Source organism: Macrobrachium nipponense, chromosome 17 (assembly GCF_015104395.2).
Source record: "Macrobrachium nipponense isolate FS-2020 chromosome 17, ASM1510439v2, whole genome shotgun sequence".
Taxonomy (NCBI): Eukaryota; Metazoa; Arthropoda; class Malacostraca; order Decapoda; family Palaemonidae; genus Macrobrachium; species Macrobrachium nipponense.
In genome coordinates this window covers 26,450,838-26,466,302 of record NC_087210.1, presented here as the reverse complement: position 1 = coordinate 26,466,302, position 15,465 = coordinate 26,450,838, and the positions used below count along the sequence as shown (strand labels likewise).

The window sequence follows — 15,465 nt, the reverse complement described above, 5'->3', positions numbered from 1 at the left end:
CGGTGAGCTACTCGACAGAGCCCCCCATCCTATCCCTTTTCACTAGGGATGGGAGCGAATATCCACCACTTCCTCCTACAAGGGGGGAAGGGGGGAAGTGGATGCCAACAAGAGACAAACCATAACTTTATGCCTTGCCTCTTGCAAATAGGAACTTGTTCTTGTTTGCTGGTACGAAGAGATACGCTTGCCTCTCTTCTTATACTTGGTCCAGAGGTCTGACCATTGATCCTGCGGTGCACACCCCGATCAATCGGACAGAGGCTTGGATCCCTCCCTCGCTCTTACGACCAGGGAGGCATCCAAGGTTGGGCGAACACCAGTCTGTTCACAAAAGACTCAGATTCCTCCCACCAAGAAGTGAGTCTTCCTATTGTAAAAGGACCGAAGGTTTGTATGCCGTGTCGGAACAAATGACAATTTGTCCAAAATTGCATTTTCCTAACTATACAAACCTGAGGTCCTTTTACACATAGTCCCACCTCATGCCACCCCTCACTCTGCAGTTTTTGCTTGGGCCAAAAGCAAAAGTGATTTGTTTACCTCCCAGTCGCGCGCGCGCGCGCCTGTCGGACAAGCAGTTAACTACCGAACCCCTTGTTCGAAAGCTTACGACCTATCCAGCTGCCGCTAGTACCTTCCTATTGTAAAAGGACCTCAGGTTTGTATAGTTAGGAAAAATGCAATTTTGGACAAATTGTCATGTTTCATACTTTCACTAATATAGGCAACAAAATGTTGTTTTATTGTGCTGATTACAACTGCAATCTTGAGTAAGATCAATAGGGAAGGCTGGGTAAGATGGTGGATTGTCTGTGGTTAGAACGGCCAGTCACACGATTGCCGCCATATTGGATTTCAAAACTACCTTGAAATCATATTTTACGAAGAGCTCACATGCTTATTTTAGTTCGTATGGGGCTTTCATATATCACATTATGTTGACAAAACTTCAATCTTTTGAATGGTATGCTTAAAGTTGTAATTGTATTCTTGTTTCACCAATTGAATATTGAGTGATTAAGGCCTGGCCACGCGATGACGATGGATCGTCTGCATTTGTTTACCCTAGGTGCCTACCAAAGTGTTTGAGTTGTCTGCTGGTCCCTTTCCCACCTCTCCATACATTCAGCAATCAAGGGCCATGGATTTCTAGTAAAAATTAACTACAAAAAAACAAAGATTCTGGAATATGCAATTAAAACCATGTTTCCAGAAGGGTACATCCCAGCCTAACCTAGTGCACAAACCCAGCTTTAGGTAAGTGCTGTAAATCAAACAAATATATTTTGCTTAGTAATAATATGTAAATACAATGAAAAAGAGAGAATCCTCTTTTTTAAGTGTTCATATCTATATACTCCATCGTGATGGTGAATTCCTTTACTTGACCAATATTCTTGCATCTGCACTGAAGCTGCCTTGTTCCATGACATAATACCTAGCTGTCATCAAACCTGCATGACTGGGTACTTTAGAATTAAAACTTGGCACTGTTTAAAACCCAAAACCATCTGTCTAGTGGAAAAATATTATAATTAGGCTAAGATAGTTATGTGAAAGGAAATCTAATTTAATAGATTAGCCCATATAATGTTCATTTGGTTAGCCTCATAAATTGTAGTCTATAACATTAAGTAGGACATGCTTAACCTGTTATGTCAATATGGTTAATACTTTTTGCAACTTTATCTGGAGGTTTCTCTGTTGGATATTCCCTAGGGTCAGTGGGTGCACATATCTTTAGACTGGGAATACACGCTCCTTGAGAATGAGGACCTAACTCTTCTTGAAATCTTCCCTCATATTCTGAAGTAACTTCTAAAGAACCTCTAATCTTTGGAACTTTGTCAGTCCAACAAAAATTTATTCTTTTCCCCTTCTCTGCACCACTCATCTCTTTTGACATTACTATTAGTAACTTGTTGGGGAATGAATCTATACAGTTGAGTTTGCCTCGCTGTATTGAAAAAAGGCAATAGATATATTTATAAATCTATACCTTTCATATCAAAGATATTAACTGGATTGACACACAGACAAGCTTTTGACACTAGGCAAATTGATAGTTTCATCAATGCCAATGATATGTATGTCCTGTTTATTCCAATAAATAAACATCCTTCATTTGTAAAGAGAATTATTCTTCAAACAAGCTAAATGACTAATTGACATTTATTAACAAGGTAGTAAAGGCATGCATTAGGAGTAAGGAAGGGAACTCCCAGCTGCTCGCCAGCTGAACCATCACTTTTTTTCTTAGCTTCAATTGTGTAAACTTTTCACTTCTCTGCAGTACTTGACGTTTTTCCAATTTAATGGAGCAGTTTGTTTTGGTGAAAGGTGCCTACACATGAGTATGTATGTTGTTATTAAAGAAGGAGGTTGATTACCTAATTGAACTTGTTGCATTATGATGTTGCAAGGAATCGGTATCATCTTAAACAATAAACTTCTGTGATTTCAAATTAATTTTTTTCTTCTCTGTAGCTAGATCTGGAACCTACTCAGTATTCCTGAATACCACGCCTGCTCCGTAGGCATCTGAAGTAATAGCCATGAGCGTGGAGTCATATGGAAGGTTAGTTGGTTTATAGATCCTTGTGAATATACTATAGTTTATAGAATTAAGTAAAAGTACTTTCTTCAGTATGTAGTTTTTTCATAGATGAGGTTCACAGTGAGCATTTTTGTGTAACTTGTAAGTTTAGTTGCCAGATACCAAAGATTTAGTGCTTTACAATCTTTGTTTTTAACCGATTTCCAGCTGGCGCAAGAAGATTATCTTATTTATAAGATGTAAGGTTTGTTAGATAAGAAAAATATAAATTTATTAAAAGTTTGTCATGTTCTGAGAAATCATTACACAGTGTTTTAACTTATACAGATTTGGGGCTGATGATGACGATGATGATGAGCATGATGGTCCAGGGCGCCACATATCCCCTCCAGAAGACCACTGGAATCTCATTTATATGGCACTGGTGCTGGCTGGGATTGGCTTTCTTCTTCCTTACAACAGGTATAACTTAGTAGTACTACATAAATGGATACTAAGTATCAATGACAGAAAAACAGGGAGCTAGATAGTTTCTAAATAAAGGGAATCAAGATCATTCGTTCCAGCCAACCCAAAAAATCCCCCCTTTTCACATTTTTTGCTATTATTAATGTGTTCAAAAGTTAAATTAAGATTGTAAAGTAATAAAACAGTATGTTAGTATATGAAGTTAAATTTTAGAAGAATTCAATTCTGTTTCTGTTTACTGTTTGGTGAAAATGGCACACAGCCAGTTGGGGGAGGGAGGGAGGAGAGTCCTGAATTCTTTGAGGAAACCAAAATGGTTGCAGTAGGCAAAGGTTGATCACAAAATCAATTTTATTAACATTTTACAAGGAGAGAGAGAGAGAGAGAGAGAGAGAGAGAGAGAGAGAGAGAGAGAGAGAGAGAGAGAGATATCAGCATATAATGAAAAAGATTGATTATATCCCATAATACATCAACTTAATGTTGTTAAATGGCAGAATTTAAAATAAGCATAAGGATTTTGCAAACAAATAAGTAATAAGTAAAGAATGCAATAAAAGGAAAGAGATGAAATAACTGTTCACAAGGAAGTCGTTTAAATACAGAATTGAAGACACGCAGAAGCTGAACACAGTGCTAGGGTTTTTAGTATGGAGCCGTGTTACTTTTACAGTGATAAATCGTAAAAAGCAATTGTCACTAGATAGGTATTTTACTGCAACAAAAAGAAGTGATTTGGGAAAATCAAGTGTAAGTGAAAGGAACGGGCAAATAATCATTCCAACTCAGCTGTTAAGTCAGTAGGAACCAGACCCCTTTCTTCCCTCTCCTCTTCCATCTCCTCTCACTATCATCTCACTCAGGCTCAAGTAAGACTTTTTATTTCTTTTTATTATTACTACTGTACTGTTGCATTTGTATGTTTTCATGTTTCATCATATGTTGAATTTATTGTGAAATAACATATTTTTTTGTGTGAAATGGTACTGCTTTTATGTACTTATTTTAGTAAAGATTTTACTATCTCCTCTTCTCTCCTCAACAATATGATGACTCGTGATAACTTGAAATCTTTCATTCATTATTCCTCAAAAATATAAATGCTCCCTCTCAAGTTAGCTGTGCATCACCTCATATATTCCTTATTCTAATTGGTGGTAACTCGGCTTCATAAAGCTTGCAAAATTATGTATTTAAGTTATGAAGGACTGCAAGTTTTATAACCTTAACGTTGCTGTATCTTTTCCAGCTTTACCATAGCAGTGGATTACTTCGAGAAACGTTACCCCAATTCCACAATTGTCTTTGACATTTCAATTGTGTATACCTTCATAGCATTTGGGGCTGTTCTACTCAGCAACCTTTTAGTAGAGTTGGTTCCTCTCAATGTCAGAATCATATTTGGTAAGTGCTATTTGGTTCCGTGAAGCTCGCATGTTAACATTTTATGAGGTGTGTGTTATATTTCTTTAAGTTTTGCTCTTCTTATGGGTCAGCTCATCGATAAAGAAGATTGATTGTCTATTAGAAGTGGGGTCATTATAAAGAGGATGTCTGGTCATATATACATAAGTGATCGTCTCATTAGTGAATGTGATTTATAGAGTGCAATTCTTTACTTGGCTTGTCAGACACAATCACAGAAGAGAGCTGCTATCTCTTCTCTAGGCATTTCTTACTATTCTAGGTAACATCTTTGGGTAGTTTGTCATTGGCATTGAGATTTTACCTCTTAATCAATTTTTAGCTTGTAGTAAAGTTCATCATCCCTTTAAGTTTTCATTTTTGAGGCAAAACTTACCCTATACCATTTGCTCTATCTGCAACTACTTGGAACATAGCAAATGATAGGGGTAAATACCAAAAAAGGTAATTTTACATATAAGACTTACCAAGCAATTACATATATGTAGCTGCTAGGTTCCTATCGTGGCAGTCAAAAATTCAAATTTAGCTGTGGCGCTATCATCGCTAGTGTAGGTGAACTTGACCCGCCCATTTTCAGGAACAATTTGTACAAAACTGCAGAGGCTACAATTCATGTTCTGCCAGCTCCTGAGTAACGTCGGTGGTTGTTTGGCAGTTACTTCATCCTTTTTTGGATATTTCCAGGCTTTTGGTGACATATTCAATCACTTTTGTGGTGGTTTTTGCTTAATTAGCTATTGAATTGGATATCACTGTCAGATTCCAGCTCATCTAGTATTAGGTACTGTATTGAGGGATGTAAGACAAGAGTAACAAAACTTTATTACTCACATTACAAATGTATTAAGTGTAGGGGCAGGAATGTTTGAAATGTAAGGATTGGGTGGAGAGTAAATGGAAGCTTTAAAGTCTCATCTTGATAAGCTTAATAGAGATAGAAAAAGAAAGGTAGCTTTTAGAGCTGAAAGTAGGGCTTCTGTAGAGGCTTCTCCTAAAGTAGCAGAAGAGGTAATTATATCCTCTCAATCTTCTATCATGTCTCTAATCCTTAACCCTCCTCTTCCTTTACACAGACTCCAAATCCAGGTCCCCATGGTTCTAATCCCAACATTGTAGCCAGTCTTGAGTCAAAATTTGGTAAGAAATTGGAATTCCTTAATAATGCAGTACATAATGGAATTAGGTAATTGTTCCTACACAATATACAAACCCTTGGTTCCTTTACATTAGGAATTACTTTTTGGCAAAGCTGGAAAACTGCTGCTAAACTCTTGAACAAGGTGGTTAGGCAGTAACTACTGTCCAGTAGATGGGAATACCCACCTGTCTGGATGTAAGCACCCCAGTTTACTTTCAGCTTCATGCGATGCAGACGTGTTTACATGAGCTCTTGCCTGACTGTCATTAAACTTTTTTTTCCCAGTGGGATTTTTTCTTTTATTATTTCTCTATCTCATCCCTGAGAAAGATAAAAAAAATCTGCTATAAGCTGAACAGAGGTTTTGAGTGGAGAGTAACCCCATCGATGGCACCAATCACAGTAGACTGCCTATTTTCCCTGGTAAACTGCTTAAGAGGACTTCCTGAGGTTACTGAACGTACGTCTCGCTGCCCCCTGAGAAAAACCTCTCACTCAGAAGAGATACTGGATGTCTCCATCCGTGAAGAGATGGGGATTCTACCAACTGGTGAAACCTTTCGACATGAGGCTGGCAAAGAAGCTGCCACCACGGGGGGGGAATCTCTCTTGGAACCTCTGATAGTAGGAACAGAAGGTCCGGGAACCATTCCGCTTGTGGCCACAGAGGAGCTACCAAAGTCATCCTGAGATTTCGAGAACTTGTTACTGTGTTCAGAACTTGACGGATCAGGCAAAGCGAAGGGAAGGCGTACACCTTGAGGTTGTCCCAAGGGTGTTGGAAGGCGTCCTCCACTAGAGCAAGAGGATCTGGAACCACTGAACAGTAAACTTACAGGCCTCCCTTAAACCTGAAAGAGCCTGTCCACCACGACCTGATGCAGAGACCACTCCATGCCCAGGATTTGGTCCTGATGACTCAGTCTGTCTGTGACCACATTCGTCTTGCTTGGAATGTATCTGGCAAAGAGCTCCACCGAGTTGTTGATTGCCCACAAATGGAGGTGACGACACATTAGACCCCCGTTTGTTCACATAGATGACCACTATGGTGTTGTCGAACATCAGAACCACCGAATGACCTTCTACCTTCTCCCGAAACACTCTCAGACCCAGAAAAGCTGCTTTCAGCTCCAAAACGTTGATGTGAAGCAGCTTGTCTTCTGCACCCCAAACGCCTGACACAGTGAGGTCCCTAAATGAGCACCCCAACCCGTGATAGAGGCATCTGAAAACAAAGGAAGTCTGGAGTGGGAGAATGCAGAGGGATACCCACCAAGAGATTCTGGTCATCCAACCACCAATGAAGGTCTTGCCTCACCTCTTCGGACAGAGGAACTCTCTGAAGAGGGGAATCTCCTGCCAGGGGCCAAAAGACTTTCAATCTCCATTGTAGAGACCGAAGATGACGACCATGAGGGACCAGCCTCTTCAGAGAGGACAAAATCCCCAGAAGAACCTGCCACTGGCGAGCTGGCTGTTCTGGTTGCGATAGGAACTTAAAGAGCTACTAACTGCCACTTCCCCTACCTCTGGTCCAACGAAAAAACTCTCAACGCTGCTGTATCTATAACCATACCTAGATAAAGAGCTTTCTGGCTGGAAATGAGATTTGACTAGGTTTACTATTATGTCTAGCTCCTGACAAAACCGAAGAAGACCAGTCAGTCATCAAGGTACCTTAACAGGCAAATCCCTTGAGCAGGAGCATATGTCGAGACGAGGGCAAAGACCCTTGTGAACACTTGAGGGGACGTGGTCAGCCTGAAGCACAGGACTTTGAGCGCCCAGGCACATGCGTTGACGAGGCCGTGAAGACTTGGAGGAAGCCATAATAAACTAAAACAATCACACAACACACTGAAAGACAGAACGTTGGCTCAAAACAACCAGCTCAGGAGGAGGGCAAAGCGCAAGCGTCTCTCTCCAGGGCGGTTAAGGAAAGACTGAAGCATCACGATTCGGTGCGCGGTCTTTGACCAGCTATCACCTTGTACACGCAGGAGTTGCCAGATCTCACAGATTCCTTGCTTTACAATCTTCGATTGTGTTAACCAGTTACCAGCTGGCGCTTGGAAAGTTATCCTATTGTTAAGACTGAAGGTTTGTTAGCTATTAAAAATACAAATTGATTAAAAATTTGTTATTTTAATGTATGTACTACAGTGGTCCCCCTGTATTCGCGGGGGATGTGTACCAGACCTCCCCGTGAATAGTTAGAACCCGCGAATGTTTGGAACCCCTATAAAAATGCTAAAAACAGCCTATTTTGTTAGTTAAAACTCAAGAAAACCCACTAAAAATTTCCATACATGGTTTTTTAAATAGTTTTATCACAAAAAGTGCATTTTATGATGAAATTCATAAAAAAACAGGAATTTGTGGATATTTATCATAGAAAAATACCGCGAATGCGCGAATTTTCCGCGAATAATGCAGGGAAACGTTCCCGAGAGAAATCCGCGAATGTGTGAGTCCGCAAATCTGGAGAACGCGAATACTGGGGGTCCACTGTACTTTGTTTGATATTACAGTGGATCTCCCATATTTGTTCTCAGGATTCATGGACTCACTCATTCGTGGATGTTTCTTTGGAACCTATCTGAAAATTATTCGCGGGAGGACTCGCTCATTCACGGGTTTCTCTGTGGAACATATCTATAAGAATATTTGCAGGTCCCCGCTATTTGCAAATGCAAATTTTTTTATACAGCAATATTCTGTATTTTCATGTTAGTTATTGTGTAATATGTGACATTAAATATTATAATAATGAATCATATGGCACTTACTGGTGATGAATGTTGATTATAGATGATGATATTATAGCTGTACTGCCTGATGAATGACTAAAGATAGACTGCACAGCAAAGTAGAGGAGTTACATATGTAAATTTTTTGGAGGCTAAAAGCACACATGCAGTTCCTGAGTTATGCCTAAGAGACTTTATATTGTAGACCAAGTGTTCATTGTAGTAGTAGATACATCATACATGGCACTAAAAGCACTAAAGGTTCTTTGCTGCAGAATTCCATCATCCCCAGCTACTCAACTGTATGTCTTTAAATTTTCATCAGTTCCCTTTGATCTCTTTGCAGTTAGCTGTCAACTCATCCAACTTTACCTAGCTGTAATTCGTACCTCTCATTTAAGAACAAATTGTGTATGTGTGAGTCAAATGAGTCTTAGGAGTATGAATCTGTGTTTTCATTAGGCAACTTTAAAATAGTGTTAATGGTATAAATGTTAAGATAGTTTGGCTCCTCTCACATGCATCTTAGAGGAAATGAAGATGCTGATAGAGCAGCAAAGTTGGGGTTACATAAGCCATGACATGATTAACAACCATACTTACTGATGAATATTTAGAACTACTTAAATCCCTCATTAAAAGAAATTATGATTATGCTAAAATTAATTTTTTTAAGTACTTACCATCCAACTTACCATCCATAATTATTTAAAAAAAAATTTGGTAACAGAGCAGACTGAAATCTTCCATGGAGTAATTGATAGACTTAGATTTATATCTTCAGTAAGCCTTATTGAGTATGTATATATTTTGAAGACTCAAGACATAATTTTACTCAGTGAATTGGTATCAGAGTTTTCTTTGTAAATTTTAGTACAACAGTTAATTTGTTTACATCTAGCCTTATAGAACAGGATTACTGTAATAGTACTATTATATGATTTCTGTATGAAGCCCATGTTTTAAATTTTTGGAAGCTCTGTAAGAAATGGGGACTTTGACAAATAGTTTTAAATAAATTATTGATATCAACTTTTTGAATGAACGGTTGGATTAGTATTTAGTTACCTGTATATCGTGACAGTTAGATATTTCATAAATCTTTAATATCATTTTGTTTTTAAATACTGTACATAATTTGAGTTGGTTTTGATTTAAAATTAGCTAGAACATGTAAGCTGTCTTATATACAATGGAATAGTAGTTTTTATCAAGGTTATACACTGGTATGTTAAACCTTTTTATGAGATTTTATATTGAACTTTGATAAGATTATTAAACAACTATTATTGTTTTCTCAGAATATCTTCCTTATTTCTAACATTTTTGCTATCAGTAATTTGTGAAGTGCTGGTGTAATATACATACAAGTTTTAACTTGTGCACATTTTATTTGAGATGAATCTTACCTACTGTTAAATTTAGCTATATCTCCCCACCAATTAGGCGAGTCGGGATTCAAACAAAAAAAATTGAATGACTGCCCGGATAACTGTCTAGTTAACCTGTTCAACACCAGGTGTGTTTCAAATGTTTTAGCTCTTGTCAGAATTCTCCTTGCTGCCATTGCGGCTAGGCGATTGTTGGTATTCTATGAAGTTTGGCTGTTTAACTCTTGTTTACGGTATTGTAATTTCATTTTCCTAGGATATCTTCCACCGGAAGCAAAACCAATAACCTCAGGCTATGTAGGAATGTTTTGGTGTAACCAGGATGGTGAAATTGGAAGTTGATCAACATTCCTTTGTACTGGCAGGGGTACAGAGTGTGGTTTTGGAACTACTAGATGTGAAGAATGTATGGAATTGTTCTGAGAATTTATGCCTGAATATGTCAGATATAGGAAAGACTGGGACTAATAGATTGCAAAAGCAATTAGTTAGATCAGGACTTGAACCTGTCAGGCTATCCCTACTTAGACTAGGCATTTTAATAGGCTAGTATTGACTTCCATTGTAGCTCTGCTTTCTTCTCCCCATTTGGTTCAGGAAAAGTGTAACGAGAAGTTAGAACATTAACCTAATTTTAGTTCTAATACAATTTGAACTTAGTTCGTGACGGGAACATTCTGAATCCCTCCAGTGTGCACTCATTTTCGCGTTCCCTGTTAGAAGTAAGGTGTTGGTGCCCTCGTCTGTATGTAGCCCAAGCCTAGGACTGCCCTGCGACAGTTGGAAACGTCTGCTGCCAGGGAACCGGGTCGGTTCTCGGGACAATGGGATTCTGTGCCCTCCAATACCGACTTTGCCCTTTTTCATGGTCTGAATCTTGTTTAAAGTTTTCGCCGAAAGACCTTTCAAGAGTACACATAAGGACCGTTTCGGTAAGCGTTAATGCTCGCTCCGTAGGCGCATTCTGTCGTCTTCAACACCCAGTTTGAGGTGTTTGCATGCATAGGCTTAATAATATATGATATAGGCATAGACATTTTATTGTGATGATAATGTATCTATAGTGAGTTTTACACGTTTAGATATGTCGACTCGGTCAACTGTTTATCTCTCATGTTTTGGTTATTCTTAAATTCTTGTATGCTAGCATATTCCTTTTTCTTTGTAATGTTTGTGTTTGTTCTTTGCATGCTTCCTCTTCGGCTATCGGCAAATCTCTTACTACTGCCTCGATAAATGTTTTCTCTTTCAAGTCTACACTGTCTGTAGTATCTAAAGTTTTTGCCGAGTTAGATATATTCCAGCTTCAGAGATTTCTAACTTGGTTTCATATAGGAATGCTTTCAAGTATGTACGATCGCTTTTGGACGAGGAGGGAGCGTTGTAACTCCTCTCCCACGGCCTCCCACTTTTGACGCCTTGTTCTCTTTCTCCCTCTGTCGAGTGTCGACTCCTGCGGACTGCAGACCAGGGTTCCCAGACGTACGATAATTATTGTACGAGTACAATAATTTGACCCTCTGTACGATAAACGATTATTAATCAAAATACGATGATTTGAAGAGATTTGGTACGATAAATTGTTCTGAATTCACAGAAAAATAGTTATAGGCCTACTTGGCGAAAACTTTTGTATCACGCACCTTGAGGGATGCTGGGAGTTCACAGATCAAGCTTTTGTTTTGTTTACAATCGTTACCCAGGCGCGCAAGCTCATCACTTTGACATAATTTTTGCACCATTTAATATAAGCCGTTACATAAAGTTTTATATATGAAAATGTGCGCAATTTCATGTAGAACACAACAACAAACAACCCATGGTTATAGCTTTTATCAGTTTTGAAATATTTTCATATAAATAACGATGTGCCAAAATTTCAACCTTTGGTCAACTTTGACTCTACCAAAATGGTAGAAAAATGCCATTGTAAGCTAAAACTCTTATATTCTAGTAATATTCAATCATTTACCTTCATTTTACAACAAATTGGAACTCTGTAGCACAATATTTTGATTAATGGTGAATTTATGAAAAAAACTTTTTCCTTACATCCGCGCAGTAACTCTTCCAAAAAAATCAGAAATTTTTTGTCTGATTGTCGTAATGTTTGCACAATTTTATATTAGCTGTTACATAAAGTTTTATATATGGAAATGTGCACAATTGCATGTGGAAATGTGCACAATTTAACGTGGAAATGTGCACAATTTCATGTAGAATATAACTAAAAACAACCCATGGTTGTAGCTTTTATCAGTTTTGAAATATTTTCATATAAATAACGATAAGTGCCAAAATATCAAACTTTGGTCAGATTTGACTCTACCAAAATGGTCGAAAAACGCAATTGTAAGTTAAAACTCTTACATTCTAGTAATATTCAATCATTTACCTTTATTTTGCAACAAATTGGAAGTCTTCAGCACAATATTTCGATTTATGGTGAATTTTTTAAAAAAACTTTCCTACGGCCACGTGGTAACTGCCGAAAAAATCAGAAATTTTGTCGTCCGATTGTCGTAATGTTTGCACCGGTCTATATTAGCCGTTACATAAAGTTTTATATATGAAAATGTGTGCAATTTCATGGAGAATACAACTAAAAACAACCCATGGTTGTAGCTTTTATCACTTTTGAAATATTTTCATATAACGATAAGTGCCAAAATTTCAAACTTTGGTCAACTTTGACTTGACCAAAATGGTAAAAAAACACAATTGTAAGCTAAAACTATTACATTTTAATAATATTCAATCATTTAAATTTATTTTGCAACAAATTGGAAGTCTCTAGCACAATATTTCAATTTATGGTGAATTTATGAAAAAAACTTTTTCCTTTACGTCCGCACGGTAACTCTTCTGAAAAAAATCATAAATTTTTTCAACCGATTGTCGTAATGTTTGCACCTTTTTATATTAGCCGTTACATAAAGTTTTATATATGAAAATGTGCACAATTTCATGTAGAATACAATAAAAACAACCCATGGTTGTAGCTTTTATCAGTTTTTAAATATTTTCATATAAATAACGATATATAGAAAAAAATTCAACCTTCTGTCAACTTTAACTCGACCGAAATGGTCGAAAACTGCAATTGTAAGTTACAACACTTATGGCCTAGTAATATTCAATCAATTACCTTCATTTGCAACAAACAGGAAGTCTCTAGCACAATATTTCAATTTATGGTGAATTTTTGAAAACAACTTTTTTTTTATGTCATTGTGTTACGAATTCATGCATCATATTGTGATAATATTTTCTCTGTGTTGCTTTAATAGTTTTACAATTTTTTATATACCAAAATCATTGCAATTTAGTGTACAATACAGCTCACAGCGTGATTTGTATACAATTATATGTGAAATTTATTTTTCGTGCTGTCATATATTCCAATATTTATATATGATAATGATATTTTCTGGGCTCAGCTCGTGTCGCTTGCGCGAAATATCCTTTAATCTATTATTTCTAGGGTAAATGTACTAACACATACCAGAGAATAAATAAAATAAAGAAAAAGGTCAGTATAACTGACTCGCTCACCCTCTAGGAGGGTGTCGGTATGAACACTAGGCGAGTGAGACCACTACCACGAGCCAAATGCCAATAGAAATCTCCCACTACAAAACCCTCCAAGAGGGGAGCCGTCCCACAGAGGGAGCAGCTCGTACTACTACTACACCATCCCACGCTTGCGACTGCTGCGCCTCTAGTGGCCATCCTTTCAAGTTAGCACTCACGAGCACACGTGCTATTTTTCTCTCTGTGTTTTTTGTGCCATTTCTTCGGATTTTTCGATAATGGAGCGTGCAGCTATTGCAGCAGCTAAGTTAAGTACTCAGTATTTACGGTTAGCGAGTCTTTTCCGTCCCCGAGACGGTATTTGCGTTTTTTAGGTATAGATCGTTCTGGGGGCTGGAAGCATGGCAGCATGGTCCTGCCGCATGTTGGGTTCGTTCTTGGTCTCCCATACTAGAACATCCCTTATTATTTTACGCTCTATTTTGATTATCCGCCCTTTTTACGTCTACTCAAAGTTGTTATGCGTGTGTATTTCACCTTATGTAGCTTTTCTTTTTATCCAGACCTAGTTCAGGTTCCTTGTATCGGCCCCTGACTAGCTTTGAGTGATAGACTTGCCTTCGGGCTAGTCGCACACTCCTGGATTTTTTCTCCTGCTATTTTACCTTCTGTCTTTCATTTTTATATATTATTTTATTTTTATGTTTTGTTATTGTTAGGTTAGTTGGCGTCTGGCTTAGCCTAGGTCCTGGCTCATAGAGCCTTGTCTACCGTTGATCAGTTCGGTCGCTTCCTCATAGCTTCTCTCTGATCAGTTGGTTTGCGCCCTATGGGCCTATATGCTACCGCTTTTCAGTTCCAGTTGCTTCCCGATAGCTTCTCTCTGATCAGTTGGTTGGCCTAGGCTTGGTTACCGTATCTTAGTTTACCGCCTCGTGGTCACTACGTGATCACGGGTCAGCCAGGCGCTGCAGTCCCCTTCCCCCTCTCCCGCTCTCCCATAGAGTCGGGCGGGGGTGGTCGGTCTGTCCTTGCTCGCCCAGCATGCCCGAGCCTGCCTCCTCCCCCTTCCCCTCCACCGGAGGGGCCTGGGAGTCCGACAGTCCCTGACTGGTTCCGACCTCTCCGCTTCTCGGCTCGGCCGGGTGGTACGTTGTGGGGGGCTCTGGCCTTCCCCCCCTCCGTTACTTCCTTGTCGCTCCGGGTTAGCGCGAGTCTGTATGTCATCTCGCCCTTCCCCCTTACTAGAGCTCCTCCCTACCGGAGTCCTGGTATCCAGCGGAAGGGTATAGTCCACCATAGTTGGACCGGAGCATACAATAGGTCTTTACTAACCGTACCGTATGCTGAGTTACTACACTCCGCTTCAATGGACCTAGTCCGGTACTTGCATGTAGGTTTAAGTTATCTTTAAGTTTATCTTAAGTTCTTAAACCATACCCCACCCCTCCCTTAGTATTTTACCGGATCTCTCCGGGGAGTTATAGCCTATTCAGGCCATGCAGGGAGGGGTTATGCCCAAATTTTTTCCGAGCTCCGCCATGTAACGGAGTTCTGTTGCCCTTAGTCTGTAAGTGTTTCCCCCCTTAAGATACTCATGTGTCTTCCCACTACAGGCCACCAACTGTGGAGCATCCGGGATGTTCCGCTACACTTCAGGACCCTGTGGACACGAAGTTTGCCGGTCCATGCTCCATGCGCGACTCCGCACGGGGACATCCAGGTCTGGTACCATGAGACGTGTACCATATGTTACGATCTGGTGAGCCAGCTTTTGGAAGGCGTAAGTATTCCATCTCCGCATGCCGCTCCGCCTCTTTTATTCTTAAGTTTTCATCATTACTTTAACTTAAGGCATCTAGTTTAAGTATATCCTAAGTTTTAGTTTTAAGTGGTTCTTAAATCTAAAATATATCCTCTCTTACAGGCTCCGGCAGTAAGAGATACGGCATTGGCTACCCTGCGGGCCTGGTCGGAGGTTTTTGGCAAGAACGCCGCCAGGGTCAGCCCTACATTCTGGAGAAGCGTTTAGCTTTGTTAATCTTCCCGGAGGCAAGGCGACTGGATACGTCGATCCGGTAGAGGCGGACCCCTCTATTGCCTTTATCCAAACAACAGCTGGCGGCCTCCTTGACTGAACAAGACCAGGATATCTCACGGATGTCGCAACCCTGGATATAAATGTTGAACCTA

At 39.3% G+C, this 15,465-nt stretch overlaps 2 protein-coding genes across 3 annotated transcripts in view; one reads left to right on the top strand and one right to left on the bottom strand.

Moving 5' to 3' along the window:
- LOC135196143 (equilibrative nucleoside transporter 4-like) overlaps window positions 1-15,465 on the bottom strand; it is a gene marked incomplete in the record, with an annotated part of 265,861 nt that overhangs the window by 221,785 nt on the left and 28,611 nt on the right.
- Window positions 2,481-5,231, top strand: LOC135195867 (equilibrative nucleoside transporter 4-like). Its single transcript, XM_064222378.1, has 4 exons — window positions 2,481-2,581; window positions 2,888-3,022; window positions 4,278-4,432; window positions 5,191-5,231. The coding sequence occupies exons 1-4, from the start codon at window positions 2,559-2,561 to the stop codon at window positions 5,229-5,231; spliced, it is 354 nt and encodes a 117-aa protein (XP_064078448.1). The 5' UTR covers window positions 2,481-2,558.

Coding starts and splice junctions, on each gene's coding strand:
- LOC135195867 (XM_064222378.1), top strand. CDS start 2,559: ATGAGCGTGGAGTCATATGGAAG. Junction 3,023..4,277: donor TTTCTTCTTCCTTACAACAG/GTATAACTTAGT, acceptor TATCTTTTCCAG/CTTTACCATAGCAGTGGATT. Junction 4,433..5,190: donor CAATGTCAGAATCATATTTG/GTAAGTGCTATT, acceptor TTGCTTAATTAG/CTATTGAATTGGATATCACT.